General features: G+C 40.3%; 1 protein-coding gene across 1 annotated transcript in view; it reads right to left on the bottom strand.

Annotated features, from left to right (window-relative positions):
- The window catches only part of pdzd8 (PDZ domain containing 8), a 205,203-nt gene that overhangs the window by 94,734 nt on the left and 90,570 nt on the right, over positions 1-19,899 (bottom strand). The window contains exon 3 of the mRNA XM_078564649.1: positions 5,986-6,088. Coding sequence (XP_078420775.1) covers positions 5,986-6,088 — 103 coding nt within the window. The remainder of the gene's footprint in view (positions 1-5,985; positions 6,089-19,899) is intronic.

Raw genomic sequence — 19,899 nt, 5'->3', positions numbered from 1 at the left:
AATTGACCAGCAGAAAATTTGGTGGACCTGTCCAGTTAAGCAGAGCCCAATAATTGGTGATTGCAAATTTTTCTTGACGTAAAAAACTAGAGAGAAACTTATCGTCAACAAAAAGAAAACAAAAAGGAATAATACCACAGGATGGAGCAGGTTTATCTGACCACTCTGCCCATGAACTCCTTAAACAGAAAATGTCCTCAACTGGTTCCCTTCCATGACATAATGTTCATATGAAAATAAAACAAAATATAAAAATATAAATGAGGGGGAAAAATAATCAACTTACCTTAAGAAAACTGAATAGGAACAGGACAAGAATACTAGGTAATTTGCTAAAGTACCCACGTAAAAACTGAAACAGCTGGATAGTATTTAGTACATGACATTTAAAAGAAAAGGTTGCTCATTACCAATGCATTAAGATAATTACAGTATTACATGTCAAGAGACTGAAAGGGTATAATTACAGCACATGTTAATTTGTGAATAAAACTACATTTAGTTAAAAGTCAGAAGGGACAAAACATGGCAATGTTATTTGAAATCAGGATTGTCACGTCTAGACTTCATTTGTAGGATTGTAGAAGCCTGTGACATACATTTCTCAAACCTTTGAAAACTCTCCCTCGGTTGTATCATACTGCCACTAGCTGTTTACAAGAGGTTATTGCCCCCAACATTAAAAAATAGAAATATAAATTACATTTGGATGCACAGAGCCATGTTTAGGGTTTCCAGTTTGTTTTTTTTTCTTACTAGCTTTCTGATGATTATTTTCATTATCTTCCACTACAGTAATTGCTGAAAAACAGACACACTGTCGAAGCTCTTCGTTTCGCAGTCATCAGGACAGATTTGCAAGAATACCAATTGTAAAAGGAACAACAATATATACTGCATGAGAAAATAGTGCTGATTGGTTCACAAGTGGACCCTACCTGGTAGAGGCATTGCCAAGGAGAATACACCAGGGAACAATTAACTGCCAATCTTGTTTAACTTCAAACCATACAGATTGACTCTGATTGATCAAGGCATTTCCATGGGAATGAACCAGGGAATGGCCGTCCCCAAGCTTTTGTTTGGTTAAAAAAGGCGCAATCGTGGACATATTCCTTTTGTCTGCAAAGGACAGGGCCCTGTGTGAATATATAGCTTCTAGCACACATGAGTGAACCACACTGTGAGCCTGGCTGATAACCTTAAGTTGGTTGTCAGTGTAATGCTTAGCACAATCAGGATTGTTTAGCAAGTGCTGTCCAATCACAGTCACATCTAGTGTTGGACATTATGTTTCGAGTTTTGCAAGCACGGGCTGGTTGGGTACTGTCTGTTGCAAGCAGCCGAAGGAACATGCTGTTTGATATGATCCGCCACTTGTCAGGATGTACGGCCTACATACCTGGCATCACACTGGCACTGAAATTCATATACCACATTACTCATTTGTGTGGTAGGCAGAACGTCTTTTTGGCTTGACGGCAGCATCCTGTTAATGGAGAATGCCATTTGTGTTGCTACTGCATAGTAGCAATGCGAAACGGCTAGCTTCACCTGCTCAAATTTTTTGAGACACCTTACCCTTTTGAAATTCATGCTGCTACTCATTATTATATTTTTAGTTTCTAGATGTTCTTCTATTGTCTCCTTTAGTGGGGATTCCATTACTTTTCTATCTCTGATGTTAAGCTGACCAGTTTTTAATTCCCTGGACATGTTCCATTCCCCTTCTTAAATATGGATATTATGTTAGCTATTTGCTAGCCCTCTGGCACTACACCTTTTTCTAATGAATTAGTAAAAATGTGTAGTAATGCCTCTGCTATCTCTTCCCTAGATTCTTTTAAAATGCATGGATGCAATCCATCTGGACCAGGGGTTTTATCCTCTCTCAGTTAGTTCTTTTAATACACCTCTTTTCTTTTTAATTTCAAATATATGCATCTCATTCCTCATCTTGTCATCCAATATCATGCCTATCTGTTCTAGCTTCCTGGTAAATACCGAAGTGAAATAATTATTTAATATTTCTGCCATCTCTTCTTCGTTGCCTGTGGTATTATTCTGTCTATCCCTTAATGGCCATATTCCCATCCCAGCCTTATGTAATTGGTGTGCCTCATAAATATTTTACTGTTTTTTTCTTGATAATTTAATTTTGTAGCTCCTCTTAGCCTTCCTAATTTTTTTGACCTCTCCAAATTTCTTCTTATTCTCTCTTATCAGATACTCCTCTGCTGTCTATGTAGTTAATGTATGCCTTTTGCCTTACCCTCAATTTTTCCCTTATGCCTTTACTTATCCATGGAGTCTCATCAGTGTTTAGTTTGTTCTTTCCTTTTAGCAGACAATATTTTTCTGCACTGTTGAACATAGTTTTTAAGTCTTTCCCATTGTCGTTCTACTTCATTGGTTGCCAATATTGTTGCCCATTTTATTTTCCCAAGTTTTCTCAGCCCCTCAAAATCAACTTTTCTCAACCTGGTTTTCATCAGACTTGTGTCCTTCGCCATTATCATCTTAATGCATATGTTATTATAGTCACTATTGCCTAGATGCTTCCCTACTTTTACTAGAATTATTCACTCTTGTTCATTCCCCGCTACGAGATCCAATAATCAGCTTTCCTTATTGGGCTTTTTACATATTGGGAAAGAAAAGAGTCCTGTTTACCTTGTTGGAACTTATTTGCTTTACCTACCTCTTCTGTCTAATTAATATAAGGGTTTTGGAATCCCCCAGATTATTATTCTATGTTTTTACTCAATTTCCTGATTTTTCTGCATATTTCTTCCTCCATCTGCCTTCCACTATTAGGTGATATCTAGGCTACACCTACTATTGTGATTGATCTTTTATTACCTTTTACCATATAGATTATATTGTCTTGCTGATGGTTGTGTCCCTTTTTTCTGTTGCCATTTTGTCATCCTTAATATGTATAGCGACTCCATATCGCCTTTTCCCCTTCTCCATCTTTTCTAAATGTTATACCTTGCAATGTTTAATCCCCAGTCTTGGCTTCACAGGGCCATGTCTCAGTAATCCCTAATATATCTGGTTCCTCCCACAACATGATTGCTTCCAGCTCCGCTGTTTTATTACATTGTGTGCATTGCTGTACAGATAGTTTAACTCATTTTTGATAGGATTTCCTCTGACTTTGTTTTATCATCTTTTTGGAATCCTGTTCTAAAGTTCCATTCGCTCCTTTGCCATCAATGACTTCCCTTTATTATTTGTTTCCTGTTTTGTTTACATTTAGGCTGCTTACATTTCTTGTAGATCCCCTCCCCCTTTGAGATAGGTGACCAGTAATGGGGCCATGAGTTTAAGCTTATTGCCTTCAAGGTTTCATGGTACTTTTCTATGTGGCTCACAGAGAAACAACCAACATACTCAACCAAACTCTACTGTCCATATTCTAACTCACACCAAGTTTTCCTCATCCATCACCCAGTGACCTACACTGACTCCTGATCTGTCATCGCCTCAATTTAAAAATTCTCATTCTTGTTTCCAAATCCTTCCATAGCCTCACCCCTTATCTCTGGAACTTCCTCCAGCCCTACGACTCCCCCAGGGATTTCTGTGCTCCTCCAGTTCTGGCTTCTTGTGCATCCTTGATTTTAATCACTCCACTGTTGGTGGACTTTATTTTGTTCTTTCACAGGATGTGGGCAGCATTTGTTGCCCCCCTAATTGCCCTTTAGTTGCCTAGGCTCCAACTCTAGAATTTCCTCCCAACTCTCCACCTCTCTTACCTGTTTTAAGGTTTTCTGAGGGAATCTATATTCTAGATTTAATTTACATGTTTTTGAGGCAGAACCTACCTCTGAAAACAGAAACTGAACTGAAAATGAAACAGAAAGGGAAGCAGAAAATGTAAACACAAATGAAACCGAACTTCCCAGTCTCTGAGGAAATCTGGAGTTAGCCGAGATTTGGAAAATCGAAACTAAGCCTTGTTGAAAGATATAAAAGGGCACAGATCAGTCCAAGCTGTGCAGTGTCAGCTGTTGAGTCCACCGGGGCAGAACAGACAAGCTGAAAAATACTCAAGAAGAAGAGAGTAGATCTAGAAGCTGAGAATAAAGAAACCTAAGTTGCTGCCACGGTTTCTGTTACTTGAAGATAACAGTGTGGATCTACTCCATCCAAGAGAGTTGAGCAGGCTCTACAGACGTGTGATATTTGTGGTGAAGACCATACATGTAGAACTTATGTTGGCTGTGTGCTGCTGTTGGCTGGGGATCAGGCTAGCTCCTAGGAGAGGAGCTGAAATTCCTCATGAGGAAGTCTGAATTTGAAGGACTTTATGACTCACTGTGATCACTAAAATTTGAGTGGGCTGCTGAGCCAATTCGTATGATCTGCCTTAATTGTATCTGCCATTTAATTTGCAATTTATAGTTTATATTTAACCACAGCTGCCCGTTAATTCATGTCTAACTCATGTTAGTTCTGAATGTTAAGAGCATAGGACAGATAGTATTTGGTGTTTGCTTTGTTGTATAGTAAAAATGTTTCTGTCTTAAACCATAGAATCTTGTGGCTTTGTTCTTTTAGCCAATAACTGGGATTTTGAATTTCATCTACTTTAGAAAAAAAGTGATTTGTCTTTACCGAGATCATAACAGTGTTCCTTAAATCTTATCTCTTTGACCAGACTTTTATCGACTTACCTAATATCCCCTTATGTGGCTTGGTGCCAAATTTTCTTTGATAACACTCCTGTGAAGCACCTTGGGAATGTTTGACTATATTAAAGGCACTATATAAATGCAAGTTGTTGTTGACAAAATACAAAACTGTTGATGAAAAAGAGCAGTTGTACACAGACACACACACATGAATAAGATAATATTACACTGTATTAAAAACTCAGCTGAAAATGGGAAGTATTACACTGAAATGCAATGTAAAGTCCTTGAGTTTTCCATTCATTGTGATGGGTGGGCAGTGAATGCAATTATACTGGGCAAGATGTCATAGATATCTATATAAAACAAACGTTTAAAAGAACTTTGTCTTTGAAAGTTTGATCCTTAAGATGTTACATTTGATTCTGCAGCTGGATTTTTCTGGTACGATACAAATCCTTGGAGAATCAATGGGCATTTGGAAATTGTTGATGGCAAAAATAAAAATTATGCAACAAATAGCGATAACGGGATGACAAAGGATTGTGTTTAAACAGAGTATGATGAGAGCTGACTGAAACTGAGTCAGGACCAGATAGCCCTCTGCTGGGCAAAATATTCCATGGACAAGACAAACATTCAGACTACATGAAATAGCCAAATGTCACTTGTTCAGTGACAGTCGTACAAGTCTTATGCAGCAAACACACAATGTCTCACTGTTAACAATCTAAAGGTGCAAAAATTCTCAACTGTTGTAATGTGTACGTAATATATTGTAACAAAGTCACATTTTCATTAAGGTGCACTATAGTTACTGGGTCAGAGCCACCACACTTGAAGTGGGTGGTCTGAGCAAGCTGCAGCTGCAGGTTCCTACCTATGTGAAGTCTGACCCTGTTTCACATACCCCCCGCCCCCATGGGATAATGGTAGACACAGCAAGCTTGCTACTGTGTCCCTTAATCTGAATGATCCATCCAGATAGGTTGGCAGTCACACAATGGAGTTTTAAAACTGCAAATGCCCGAGAGTAATGAAAGTAAAATCTATCCTCAATAAGAAAAAATTCATGAAACTAAAACTAAAGCATGCCACTAAAAATCACACATTTTAATAGTTCTTGAAAGCATGAATTAGTAATGGCTTGAGTTACTCAGGGGTGAAATTTATGTGGGTTCAGTCTGAATGAGCCTGGCAATGCACAAGTTCTCTTATTTGTACAGGGCTAGGTATTAACTATTTCTTTTGTTCATTGTTTCATAAAAATTTCCTGTTGACAATATGAAAAGCAATGATAGGCGCTTTCACTTCAGAACAGGAATATTGTAAATGAAGATACCGTTTTGATGGAACTTCTAGACTTCTCTTTCCAAACGCTGGTGCTCAACTCCAGAGTACAGTGAATGTGTTCAGCTCGGTCATAGAATCCCAGGATAAATAACCTAAGCAAGAGAGTGATATGATTATTACTTTAAAAGGCTCAGACAGTCCACAATATATGTGTAGTACTTATTTATTGTTGATCTCAAAAAGTTTTTATTACATTGACTTTCATTTCCTGCACTGTTATTAGTTACTGCTTGATTGTGTTTTGTACAAAAAATGGTAAATATATCATATACTTTGGAACTAATGCACATGGACCAAAAAGTCAAAGATGGATTCCCAATCTGTGCTGAACCAACTGATTCCAGATGAGGCAGTTATTCTCAGGAACTTTGGGATAAGGAGGGCAGGGGCTGAAAGTCAGAATACTTGGTCACTATTCAGGGACTCTGGCTGGGCAATTGGCTGGGCTAAACTGTGTCCCCCTCTCATGGTCAGAACTGTTTAGGCTTAGTCATGAAGAATGGTCATTTAGGTGAGGCACTAACAGCGATCAGCCAAAACAGAACCAAAGCAGAGCACAAATTTGTATTGGACAGCAGAGGAGAATATTAAGGTGGGTGATGGAGGGCTGGAGTGGGGGTGTGGGTGGGGAGAGACAAGTAAATTAATAAAATATGCAGAGATAATCACAACCAAATTCAAAATTGGTCATAACCTTACTAAATTCTTGGTCCTAGATCACTTTGGAAATGCGGGGATGCCAGTGAACACCTCAACACCCCCAGAATGACAGAGATGTCTCTTGGAGATAGATAACAGCATTATAACATGTCATCCACAAAGTAACATTCTGCTGCTACAATAGAATTAAATTTCAGGTGACTGGAAGACCACCATGTCTAATTAGTGCAGACAGGCACTTTCTGAGCTCAGGTGTCTCTTCATCGCTTTTGATGAGGAACGAAAGGAAGAAAAGATCATTTACATAGTGCCGCATTATGGACTCAGAAGTCTTTAAGTTTTTTGCATCCAATAACTTTCTTTTTTTGAAGTACATTATTAATATCAGGTAGGTAAAATAAGTCAACCAATTTACACATAGTGATGTGTACCACAAATAAAGAATGGCCAGTTAAGATGCTCTTGGTTGAGGGAGGAATGCTGGTCAGAACACTGGAAGAATTTTCTATTCCTTTTGTAGATTCATGGATTTTTACATGCACCAGAACAGATGTGCAGCTAGGTTGCTATATTTGAATACAAGAGTAACTACACTTCAAAATTAATTCTTTGCCTGCAAAGTGTTTCGCTAAGTTCCCAGGACATGAGAAGGTGGCTTGTTCCAAATTTCTACTCCAGCATCACCCATCTCTCCTGTAAGTAGGCTCCACAACCCCTTTCCTTTAGGGCCCAATATCTAGTCACGCAATAGCATGAACCAGCAGTCATAACAATGAAGTTCCTCATTGTGTGTGCTAGTTACTGTAATTTTGAATGTTTCCATGTGTTCGCCACTTATTACCCCTCTGATCATTCCAGTGGAACACATTAAGCATAAAAGAGTAAACTTTATTTTACAGATTAGACTGAAGAAATTATAGATTACATAAACCAAATTCTTATTACTCCTCATAGCATCAAAAACAGTAAATTAAACAGATGTAGCCCCTATTATGGCCAAGCTTCACTTTACTAGTTAGTATACACTGAATTGAGTGGCTGGAACATTAGGAACGCAGATAGCTCCCCGTATGCCTGCGTCTCATTAATTCTATACCAAAAATACCTGGTCGGTCACTGGGTAAAAACTAAAAATGTGCACTATTCCTCAAGCCTGACACTGCTCAACTAAAAGCCTGACAATGAAATACTCAGATGCCTTAGCTAAGAAAAGGGTCACGTTAGATGACCTTATTCGCTAAATTTGAATATTTCTGAATCCTGTTCTAAACTCACTATGACAGGTCTGTCTCAGCAATGCAAGTCTCTAATGCCCTCTTGTGAGGAGACAGCAAACAGCAGCACACTGCCCTGGAGAAAAGCTTCAAGTAACTTTTGGTCCTTTTTTAAAAATATATTCAATCACGGATTGAGCGCTGTCCATTCCTTTACAACTGAATGGTCCACTGGGCTATTTCGGAGGGCACTGAAGCCTTGTGTGGATCTGGAGTTACATGTAGGCCTAACCCAGCAAAGACTGTATATTTCCTTCTCTAAAAGACAACAGCGAACCAGATGGGTTTTTACAAAAAGTAGTAATTTTGTGGTCAGCACTTTTGTGTATTTCATATTTATTTTATTAACTGAATTTAAGTTCCTCAGTTGCCATGATGGGATTTGAATTCATTTCTCTGGATTACTAGCTCAATAACGCAGTCACTATGCTACCATACCCAAGCATCTAGGCCGAATAGTGTCTTTAATGTACAAAGACATCCCAAGATGTTTTCTAGAGAAGTGAAGGAGCGTACATAATGAACCTCTGCAGAGGAGGACTGGGAAAAGTGGCCAAACGTTTGGTCAGAGGGATGGGTTTTGAGAAGACTTTTAAAGTCAGGGAGTGAGGTAGATATCCACTTTCAACCCACCTGCTCGCCAGCTTCCTCTCCTGAACCGTCGCTGTGAGCAAGGACTTGGGAAAGGGGAAACAAGAGGGAGGATGCAAGCAAGTGAGCGAGTGGAGCTGCAAGTGGGACAGTTGGGGAGGGAAGCAACAAGTGGGAAATGAGGGTGCAAGAAGGAGAAGGGGGTGAATGTGGTGGGGTGGGGGGGGGGGTTCAGAGGGCAGGAGGGTCAGCGAACAGGAGTGGCTGCTCCAAAATGAAGCCAATTGAGTGTTAGGAAAGCCAACTAGCTTCTTGGAGTTCCCGGCCTCAGCTCTTGACAGGTCCTGTCAGACCTGAGAGTTTCCGCACATGCGCAAACCGGGAGCAAGCTGCGTATGCAAAATTCAGCATTTTAAGTTCTCCGGGCCAAGGTCATGGGGCCCGTTGTACCTGTGCAAAATGAAAACATAGCAAAAACCAGGTCATGTGACTTGAAGCAGAACATCATTGCTGACAAGTGTCCTAGACAGGGGACAGGGAGAGGGTACAGAGGTCCCAAAGTGGGGTGGTGGGGGGAAAAGGGAGAGGTCCCAAATGGACAGAGGACCGGGAAAAGTCCCAAGAGAGGAGTCCCAGGCAGGGAGAAGAAACAGGCAGAGGCCCCAGTTAAGAAGAAAGAGGACCAGAGAAGGACGCTCAAAGCTGAAAAAGGGCTGCGGATGGCAGGCTTTTAAGTGGTGAGGGCTCAGGAACCCTGGCGATCATCAAGAGCTCAGGGGAAGCCCTGAAGATCCAAGAAGGCAGCTGAGGGTTGGAGGCTCTGCACTGCGCTGCAGGCCATTGGAGCAAAGGTGCCCCTTTGGAACAGCAGTCTTCTGCTCAGTGCGGCCAAAGAGCTGAAGTTGTGCTTCTGAGTTGGTGCTCAAGTGCATATTCAGGAATCCGGGGGGAAATGGGTTCCTGGGAGACGAGATTGAAACCTTGTGAAGTGGGTTGTCATTGATGCTGTCAGAATTGGTCTGACTTTTGGAGAGAATTCCAAGGTGAGATATTTGATGGTAAAGATTGGAACCCCTCGTGAGAGAGACAGAGTTTCAACGAGATTGTCTGACTCACTGAGTTTAGTGATGGCCGGGTGGGTTGTTGAGAAATCCATGGACTCTGTTTTGGTTGCATCTGCCATTTATTGTGCAGTGTGGTGTGTTCAACCAGTTTGCCTGTTAATTCACATGTGTCTCATATTTCCTCTGAATGTTAAGAGTATAATATAGATATTGTAAATTGATTCACCTTTCTGACCATGTATAGCAAAAGTTTATTTTTGTTTGTTCAAAACCTGTAAAATCTTGTGGCATTATTCTCTTAGTGTCTTGAATCTCAAATTTTGCTTACTTTAAACAAAAAGTTACTGTTCCAAACCAGATCTTACTAAAAACTTGGGGGTCTGGTCTAGGATTATAACACATTTATTCAATGCTATGTTGGCCCCAGTGCAAAATGATAGCTAAAACAGAAATCCTGATGTTAATGGGTGCATACTGACCTTATTACATTTGCGATGTTAAAACGGAACGACTTAAAACAGGGCAACTTAAAACAGAGACCTACTGTACCTCCCATTTCCAATATATTTCTTCTCTCCCAAAAGTTCCCATTTAAATCTTTTAATTGCATAGCGATTTCCAAAGATACAAATGACTTCTTCTGAGAATGTAACTGTGGTATGCTTTACATCCATGCCTTCAACCTCTCTGCAGCTTTGTATATGCTGAACATACCTTCTTCAAATCGACTCTCTTCTATTGTCCAGCTCTGTGCACTGTTCTCCATTTCTACCTACTTGAGCATAACCAGCACATATCCAGCAAAAACTTCTCTTCTTACCACTGAAACATCAATTCCCCTTATCTACATGCGGTAAAATTATTCACAAATATACTGTCGACTTCCAAACTTTTGGTCATCCCTAGAATTGATTACTGCATTGCCCTTCCTGCTGTCTCCAACTGTCCCAAGCGTTAGCATATTCAAACCTCAGCTGTTTGTATTATGTCCTGTAGTTGTATTTGCATATTTCTCCAAATTTCACTGGCCTACAAAGGTCCCCTGCCTCCCCATCCCCCAATCCAGTGAATTTATCATAGACATCTTGAAATCTCTCAAAGGCCTTGGCCCCATCCATCTCTGCAATGTCTCCAGCCATAAATCGTCTTTTAGACTCCAATGTTGTGCTTCTAGTCTTTTGTATATCATCTCCCCACTCCTTCCAATCCAACAGTTGTAGCAGATCCATCAGTTGCTTGGGCACATTCTTTGGAATTCCTTCTTTGCTTCATTAATTCCTTCCTTAAATCGTGTGCCTTTTTTCACAGCTGTCTCCACGTACAAAAGTCATTTACAAAATACATCTTTTCAACCAAGCTCAGTCACCTCTGGAACGAAAGATTGGTGGGAAAAACTGTAGCTGAACAATGGACTGCCTTCAAAAAAGAATTGGTTCAGGCACAGTCAAGGTACATTTCATCAAAAGGGAGAGGGAGGACAAACAAATCCAGAGCTGCCTGGATGAAAAAGGAGATAGAAATTAAGATAAAGAAGAAAAAGTGAGCTTATGTCAAGTGTCAGGTAGAAAATACAATTGAGAACCAAGAGGAATACAGAAGGTTCAGAGGTGACATGAAAAAGCATTTTAGAGAAGCAAAGAAGGATTATGAAAAAAGACTGGCAGCAACATAAAGGGAAATCCCAAAGTCTCCAAAGACATATAAATAGTAAAAAGGGTAATAAAAGGAGGAGTAGGGCCGATTAGGGGCCTAAAAGAAATTTACGCATGGACGAAGGGGCCATGGCTCAGGTATTAAATTAATATTTTGCAGCCATCTTTACCAAGGAGGTAGATGCTATCCAGGCCATGGTGACAGATGAGGAAACTCTCTCACTAGAAGGGTTCAAAATTGGTAAGGAGGAAGTGTTGAATAGACTGTCGGTACTTAAAGTTGACAAGGCACCAGGACCGGACCAGATGCATCCAAGGACATTGAAGGAAGTGAGAGTAGAAATTGCAGGGGCGCTGGCCATAATTTTTCAGTCTTCCCTAGACTCAGGGGAGGTGCCAGAGCACTCAAGAATTGCAAACATTACACCCAAAAAAGGTTAAAAGGATAAGCCTAGCAATTACAGTTTAACTTCAGTGGTGGGCAAGATTCTAGAAACAATTATTTGGGATAGAATTAGTAGTCACATGGAAAAATATGGGTTGATAAGGAAGAGCCAGCATGGTTTTCTAAAGGGGAAATTGTGTTTAACTAACTTGCTGGAATTTTTTGAAGAAGCAACAGAAAAGGTCAATGAAGGTAATGCTGTTGATGTGGTGTACATGGACTTTCAAAAGGCATTTGATACAGTGCCACACAACAGTGAGAAAAGTTATTGCTCATGGAATAAAAGGGACAGTAACAACATGGATACAAAATTGGCTGAAAAATAGGAAACAGAGAGTAATGGCCAATGGATATTTTTCGGCCTGGAGGAAGGTTTGTAGTGGAGTTCCGCGGGGGTGGGTACTGGGACCCTTGCTTTTCCTGATATATATTAATGATCTAGATCTTGATGTGTGGATGATAGGGAGCTTGGGAGTGTTATAATCTGCAAGGAGGACAGTGTAGAACTTCAAAAGGACATAGACAAGTTGGTACAGTGAGCAGATAGGTGACACATGATTTTCAATGCGGAGAAGTGTGAGGTGATGCATTTTGGTAGGAAGAACATGGACAGACAATATAAAATAAGGGGTGAAATTTTGAAGGGGGTGCAGGAGCAGAAAGACCTGGGTGTATATGTGCATAGATCATTGAAGGTGGCGGGACAGGTGGAGAGGTCAGTTAATAAAGCATATAGCAACCTGGGCTTTATTAACAGGGGCACAGAGTACAAGAGCAAGGAGGTTGTGCTGAGTTTATATAAGATACTCGTTAGACCTCAGCTGGCGTATTGTGTGACAGTTTTGGGTGCCAAATTATAGGAAGGATGTGAACATATTGGAAAGAATGCAGAGGAGGTTTACAAGAATGGTTTCAGGGATGAGAAACTTCAGTTACGAAGATAGCTCGGAGAGATTTGGACTCTTCTCCATGGAGAGAAGGTGGCTAAGAGGAGATTTGATAGAGATGTTCAAAATTGTGAGGGGGCTGGACAGAGTAGATAGGGCAAAGCTGTTCCTGCTCGTAAAAGGATCAAGAATGAGAAGGCATAGATTTAAAGTGATTTGCAAAAGAAGCAAACGTGACTTGAGAAAATTTCACACAAGTGGTTTGGGTCTGGAACGCACTGCCTGGAAGTGTGGTGGAGGCAGGTTCAATTGAGGCATTCAAGAGGCATTAGATGATTATTTGAATAGAAACAATGTGCAGGAGTACGGGGAAAAGGCAGGACAATGGTACTAGATCATAATGCTCATTTGGAGATCCGGTGTAGACACGATGGGCCATTAAAATTCAGTGATTCTGTGATTCCTTTAAATTTATTTTAAGAAATCCAAATCACTGGAAATAGTGTCTATTAAAATGGACAAGTGATGTTAACATCCATAGAGATTCATGTGTTCACACTGTGATCTTCAGTGATCCTGCTCTGCCATTTTATGCTTGGTGCTCCAACTCTTTCAAATTGTCAGGCACCTTATCTCCTCAACCCAGTCCCCAATATCGATACATGATTTAAACGAAGTAATTCTAAAAGCAGCAGATACTGAGATCAAGGGAAAAGAATTGCTATTAGTGCATGCATGCTCATAATCGTAAATTGAGAAGAAAGATAGATAATTTGATTAATTTTAAAGCAGAATTAATTTGCCCTACTCCTCAAATCTTTTTGCTAATCACAGCTCTGAAAAAATGGTGTGAGCTAGGCCATTCAATACGATCTTGGATGATCTGTTTGTGTTGAGTTCTACATTCCCATCTACCTCCGATTACCTTTGTGAAACACGAATCTATCTACCTCTGCCTTAAAAACATTCAGTGGCCCCGCTTCTACAGCCTTCTGAGGCAGAGTTCCAAAGTCACACAACCCTCGAGAGAAAAAATTTCTCCTCATCTCTGTCCTATAAAGCTGACATCTATCTATCTATCATTATTTAAGCGTGTGCATTACTTTGTAACATTAGCAAAACTGAACAAGAGAATAAATAGCATCATCAGGTAAAAGGGCTGTATAACACATCAATATTTGCAGATGATGACAAATTGGGAGGTACAGCTAACACTGAGAAAAATGCAACATAGAACAAAACGACATTAGAAAACTTGTAGACTGGTCAGTTAAGTGGCAATGGAATATTAAGAAAGATAACTGAGGTGGTGCACTTTGGTAGGAAAAATAGAAGCATCACCCCCTACACCGTAGAAAATGAGAAACTGAATGGGGAATAAAAGCAAAGGTATCCAGGTGAGCAAAAGCAGCATTGGAGGTCAGTAAGGCAATTAAAACAAAACTTTTTACTTCTAAGAATATAAAATTTAAAAATAGTTAAGTTATGCTGTACTATCATGGGATCTTTCTCAGGCTGCATTTAAAATACTGGGAACAGTTCTGCTCTCCATACTATTAAAAAGATATAGAAGCGTTAGAAAAAGTGCAAAGAAGGTTTATAAGGGTGGTAGCAGAACTGAAGAGATAATAGCTATCAGGAAAGATTCTTGGGAAAGAGAAAGATTTGAGGTGGCATGATGGGGGTTTTTTAAATTATGAATGGGTTGGACAGGGTAGATGTGGAGAGAATGTTTGTACTTGTGGCATAATCCAAAATTAGGGGTCATAAACACAAAACAGTTACCTGTAAATCCAATGGGGAAATTGAGAAATTTCTTTACTGAGAAAGTGGTTAGAATGCAGGATGCTATTGCAAGAAGTAGTTGAGGCAAATAGCTTTGGTATTTTCAAAAGGAAGCTTGAAGAGTACATGGAAGAAAAGGGAATAGAAAGCTAAGCTGAAAGGCTGAAATGAGGTAGATAGACTGAGGGGACTCGCATGGAGTATAAACACCAGCACAGACTAGCTGGGCCGCAGGACCTGTTTCTGTGCTATATATTCCACACAATTAACTTATAGATAAAAATAAGCATTAAAGAAGTCGTCAATTATATCATTCAAGTAAATGGAAACAAATCTCGAGAGGGAAAGAAAGCAAAACAATCAGCAAGAAGTTAAAGGAACACAACACAGCATATAAAATAAGCCAAAATATCACAAGGCAACCAAGAAAAATAACCAATTTTTTTATGGATAGTTTCCACTTTATTGCTCGGTCACTGGATTTGGATTTGTGTTGTCTGATGTCCTCTTGTGGCCATTTAGAGTACATCAGAAAACTTCACAATGTGTAAATTTCCTCCAGTGGATGAATTGCACAAAGGACATTCAAGAAAGATAAACTTACACTTGTATTTTGCTTCATCATGTATCTTAGGACCAACTAAAATGTTTCATATATAACAAGTTACCTTGATATGCCGCGTAGATGAGTGGATCAGCCACTTTAAGTACAGATAGCTCCCACACTAGGACCCCTAAACAATTCCCTGCTGTATCTTGCATAGTGTCATGGGTCAGACATACGAACATACGAATTAGGAGGAGTAGGCAACTCGAGCATGCTGCACCATTCAATAAGATCATGGCTGATCTGAATGTAACCCCAGCCCCACATTCCTGCCTACCCTCGATAACCTTTCACCCCCTTGTTAATCAACAGTCTATCTAGCTCTGCCTCAAAAATATTCAAAGACTCTGCTTCCACCACCTTTTGAGGAAGAGAGTCCCAAAGACTCAACACTCTGAAAATTTCTCTTCATCTCTGTCTTAAATGAGTGGCCTCTTATTTTTAAAAAGTGATCCCCTAGTTCTGGATTCTCCCACAAGAGGAAACGTCCTCTCCACATCCACCCTGTCAAGAACCTTCAGGGCCTTAAAGGTTTCAATTAAGTCGCCTCTTACTCTTCTAAGCTCCAGTGGTTACAAGCCTAACCTGTCTAGTCTTTCCTCATAGGACAACCCACCCATTCCTGGTATTCGTCTAGTAAACCTTCTCTGAACTGTTTTTAACACATTTACATCTTTCTTTAAATAAGGGGACCAGTGCTGTACACAATACTCCAGATGTGGTCTCACCAATGCCCTGTACAACTGAAGTATAACCTCCCTACGTTTGTAATCAATTCCCCTCACAATAAGTGATAACATCTATTAGCTTTCTTAATTACCTGCTGTACCCTCATACTAATCTTTTGTGATTCATGCACTAGGCCACCCACCTCAGAGCTCTGCAATCTCTCACCATCTAGATAATAAAGCTTCTTTTTATTCTTCCTGCCAAAATGAACGATTTCACATTTGCCCACATTATACTCCATTTGCCAGATCTTTACCACTCACTTAACCAATGTCACTTTGCAGCCTCCTTACGTCCTCTTCATAATTTACTTTCCTACCTATCTTTCTGTTGTCAGCAAATTTAGCAACCATTCCTTCGGTCCCTTCACCCAAGTCATAGATATAAATTGTAAAAAAGTTGAGGCTCCAGCACTGATCCCTGTGGCACACCACTCATCACATCCTGCAACCAGAAAAAGATCCATTTATGCCTCCTCTCTGCCTCCTGTTAGCTGGCAATCTTCTATCCATGCCAATGTTAGCCCGTACACCATGAGCTTTTATTTTCTGCAATAATTTTGATGTGGTACTTTATCAAATGCCTCTGGAAGTCTAAGTACAGTACATCCACCTGTTCCCCTTTACCCACAGCACATGTGACTCCTTCAAAGAATTCCAATAAACTGGTTAAATATGATTTCCCTTCTACAAAACATAGAAACATAGAAACTAGGAGCAGGAGTAGGTCATTCGGCCCTTCGAGCCTGCTCCACCATTCATTATGATCATGCCTGATCATCCAACTCGATAGCCTGCTCCCGCTTTCTCCCCATACCCTTTGATCCCTTTCGCCCCAAGAGCTATATCTAACTCCTTCTTGAAAGCATACAATGTTTTGGTCTCAACTACTTTTTGTGGTAACGAATTCCACAGGCTCACCACTCTCTGGGTGAAGAAATTTCTCCTCATCTCAGTCCTAAATGGTCTACCCCATATCCTCAGACTGTGACCCCTGGTTCTGGACTCCCCCACCATCGGGAATGTCCTTCCTGCATCTACCATATCTAGTCCTGTTAAAATTTTATAGGTTTCTATGAGATCCCCCCCTCATTCTTCTGAACTCCAGCGAATATAATCCTAATCGACTCAATCTCTCCTCATATGTCAGTCCCGCCATCCCAGGAATCAGTCGGGTAAACCTTTGCTGCACACCCTCTACAGCAAGTACATCTTTCCTCAGATAAGGAGACCAAAACTGTACACTATATTCCAGGTGTGGGCTCACCAAGGCCCTGTACAACTACAGCAAGACATCCCTGTTCCTGTACTCGAATCCTCTGGCTATGAAGGCCAACATACCAAATGCCTTCTTAACCGCCTGCATGCTTACCTTCAGCAACTGTTGTACAAGGACACCCAGGTCTCGTTGCACATTCCCCTCTCTCAATTTATAGCCATTCAGATGATAATCTGCCTTCCTGTTTTCGCTACCAAAGTGGATAACCTAACATTTATCCACATTATACTGAATCTGCCATGCATTTGCCCACTCACTCAGCTTGTCTAAATCACACTGAAGCATCTCTGCATCCTCCTCTCAGCTCACCCTCCCAGCTTTGTGTCATCTGCAAATTTGGAGATATTACATTTAATTCCCTCATCTAAATCATTAATATATATTGTGAATAACTGGGGTCCCAGCACCGATCCCTGCGGTACCCCACTAGTCACTGCCTGCCATTCGGAAAAAGACTCATTTATTCCTACTCTTTGTTTCCTGTCTGCCAACCAGTTTTCTATCCATCTCAATAAACTACCCCCAATCCCATGCGCTTTAATTTTACACGCCAATCACTTATGTGGGACTTTGTCGAAAGCCTTCTCAAAGTCCAAATAACCCACATCCCCCTCATCAACTCTACTAGTTACATCCTTGAAAAATTCCAGTAGATTTGTCAAGCATGATTTGCCTTTCAAAAATCCATGCTGACTCTGCCCGATTCTGCCACTGTTTTCCACGTGCTCAGCTATGAAATCGTTTATAATGGACTCTAGAATTTTCCCCATTACCGACGTCAGGCTGACTGGTCTATAATTCCCTGTTTTCTCTCTGCCTCCCTTTTTAAATAGTGGGGTTACATTAGCTACCCTCCAATCTGTAAGAACTGTTCCAGAGTCTATAGAATCTTGGAAGATGACCACCAATGCATCCACTATTTCTAGGGCGACTTCCTTAAGTACTCTGGGATGTAGATTATCAGGCCCCAGAGATTTATCAGCCTTCAATCCCATCAATTTCTCCAACACCATTTCCCTACTAATGCTGATTTCTTTCCGTTCCTCCCTCTCACTAAATCCTGTGTTCCCCAACATTTTTGGTATGTTATTAGTGTCCTCCTTTGTGAAGACAGAACCAAAGTATGTATTTAGTTAGTCAGCCATTTCTTTGCTCCCCATTATCAATTCCCCTGTTTCTGACTGTAAGGGACCTACATTTGTCTTCACCAATCTTTTTCTCTTCACATACCTATAGAAACTTTTACAGTCAGTTTTTATGTTCCCCGCAAGCTTACTCTCGTACTCTATTTTCCCCTTCTTAATCAATCCCTTGGTCCTCCTTTGCTGAATTCTAAACTGCTCCCAATCCTCAGGTCTGTTGTTTTTTCTGGCCAATTTGTATGCTTCTTCCTTGCATCTAATACTATCTCTAATTTCCCATGGAAACCATGTTGACTCTGCCTGATTGCCTTGAATTTTTCTAATTGCCCTACTATAACATCTTTAATAATAGCTTCTAACATTTTCCCTAAGACAGATGTTAGGCTAACTGACCTATAGTTTCCTACTTTCTGTCTCCTTCCCTTTTTGAATAAAGGGGTTACATTTGCTATTTTCCAATTTAATGGAACCTTCCCCGAATCTAGGGAACTTTGGAAAATTAAAACCAGTGCATCAACTATCACACGAGCCACTTCTTTCAAGATCTTAGGGTGAAGTCCATCTGGGCCTGGAGATTTCACAGCCCATAGCCCCAACAATTTGTTCAATACCACTTCCCTGGTGATTTTGAGTTCCTCCCTCCCACAGGGCTTTAGTTTAACCCTGCACCGAGAGGATAGTATTCTACATAGAACTGAGAATATGAGCCCACATTATGTACTCAAGTCCTGGAATGGGAATTGAACTCATGACTTTCTCTCTTAGGGGCAAGAGTGCTACCTTACACTGTAATATTCTATACATAATATTATTAGCTTATTCTGCATGTAGAGTATTGTTCAACAACACCTAAAGAACATTGTAACTGGTAACTTTAAAGTCAATCTGGTTTAATTACAATGGATCACTGCAGTGCTCTGGTCGTGTACGTGAATTTAAGGTTAATACAGCAAATGAAATATTATTTACTGAAGGTGCAATTATTCATTTTCAACAGGATCCATCATTTGCATCACTCCAGATGGCTTTGCCTCTCTCCAGGTTAGCTGCAGAGACAGATGTAATAGCGAGTCTTTCACATCTGTCACTGCTCAGAGAACAGAAACTGGGATATTATAACTGCAGCCTGCTTAACCCAGGCAGTTTCAAACCATGGTTCTAGTTAGGGGAACAAAAGCACTGATATTAATAATGCGATTCAATAGCTTTTGTTGGCAGACTGTTAGTGATAGAATCAGACAATTAGTGGCTTCATCACAAATAATACAATTTGAAATAAATTAATAAACCACTGATGTATCCTCAGTTTCCAGGCCTCTCAAAATCTACTGACATTAAAAAAATGATCAATCATTCAACATGAAAAGAAAATGGAGACTGGGGGTTGGGGGGTGGTAGTAAATGAGATCCATATTAGGGTTGCAGTGCCCAGGTAATAAAGGAAGTATTTCAAAGATAAATCCTCCTGATTCAACCTCAAGAGTATATGATTTTCTTAGTCTGAGCTCTTTTCATTCTTGCCTCACCCACTCTGACTGGAGTGAAGGTTTCCCTTGTTGCCATCTCTGTCAAATGCACCATCTGGCAGGAGTTAGGAGGGAAACCAGGAGCTGATTCATGTTTAGGGGGAAGTACATGGGAAGGCCCAAAAGGGAATATGCCGGTCCTAAAATACTCACAAAAATCAGTATTCTTGTTTTCATAATCAAATTTTGGAGCATTAATGAACATAAATTAAAACATAAATTAAAATTGCTTAGGATTTCAGACCAGGAACTGCAAATATTGC

The sequence above is a fragment of the Cetorhinus maximus genome, chromosome 20 (genome assembly GCF_964194155.1).
Source record: "Cetorhinus maximus chromosome 20, sCetMax3.hap1.1, whole genome shotgun sequence".
NCBI classification, from domain to species: domain Eukaryota; kingdom Metazoa; phylum Chordata; class Chondrichthyes; order Lamniformes; family Cetorhinidae; genus Cetorhinus; species Cetorhinus maximus.
Note: the sequence above shows the minus strand (reverse complement) of the source record. Positions and strands in the feature narration are given on the sequence as shown.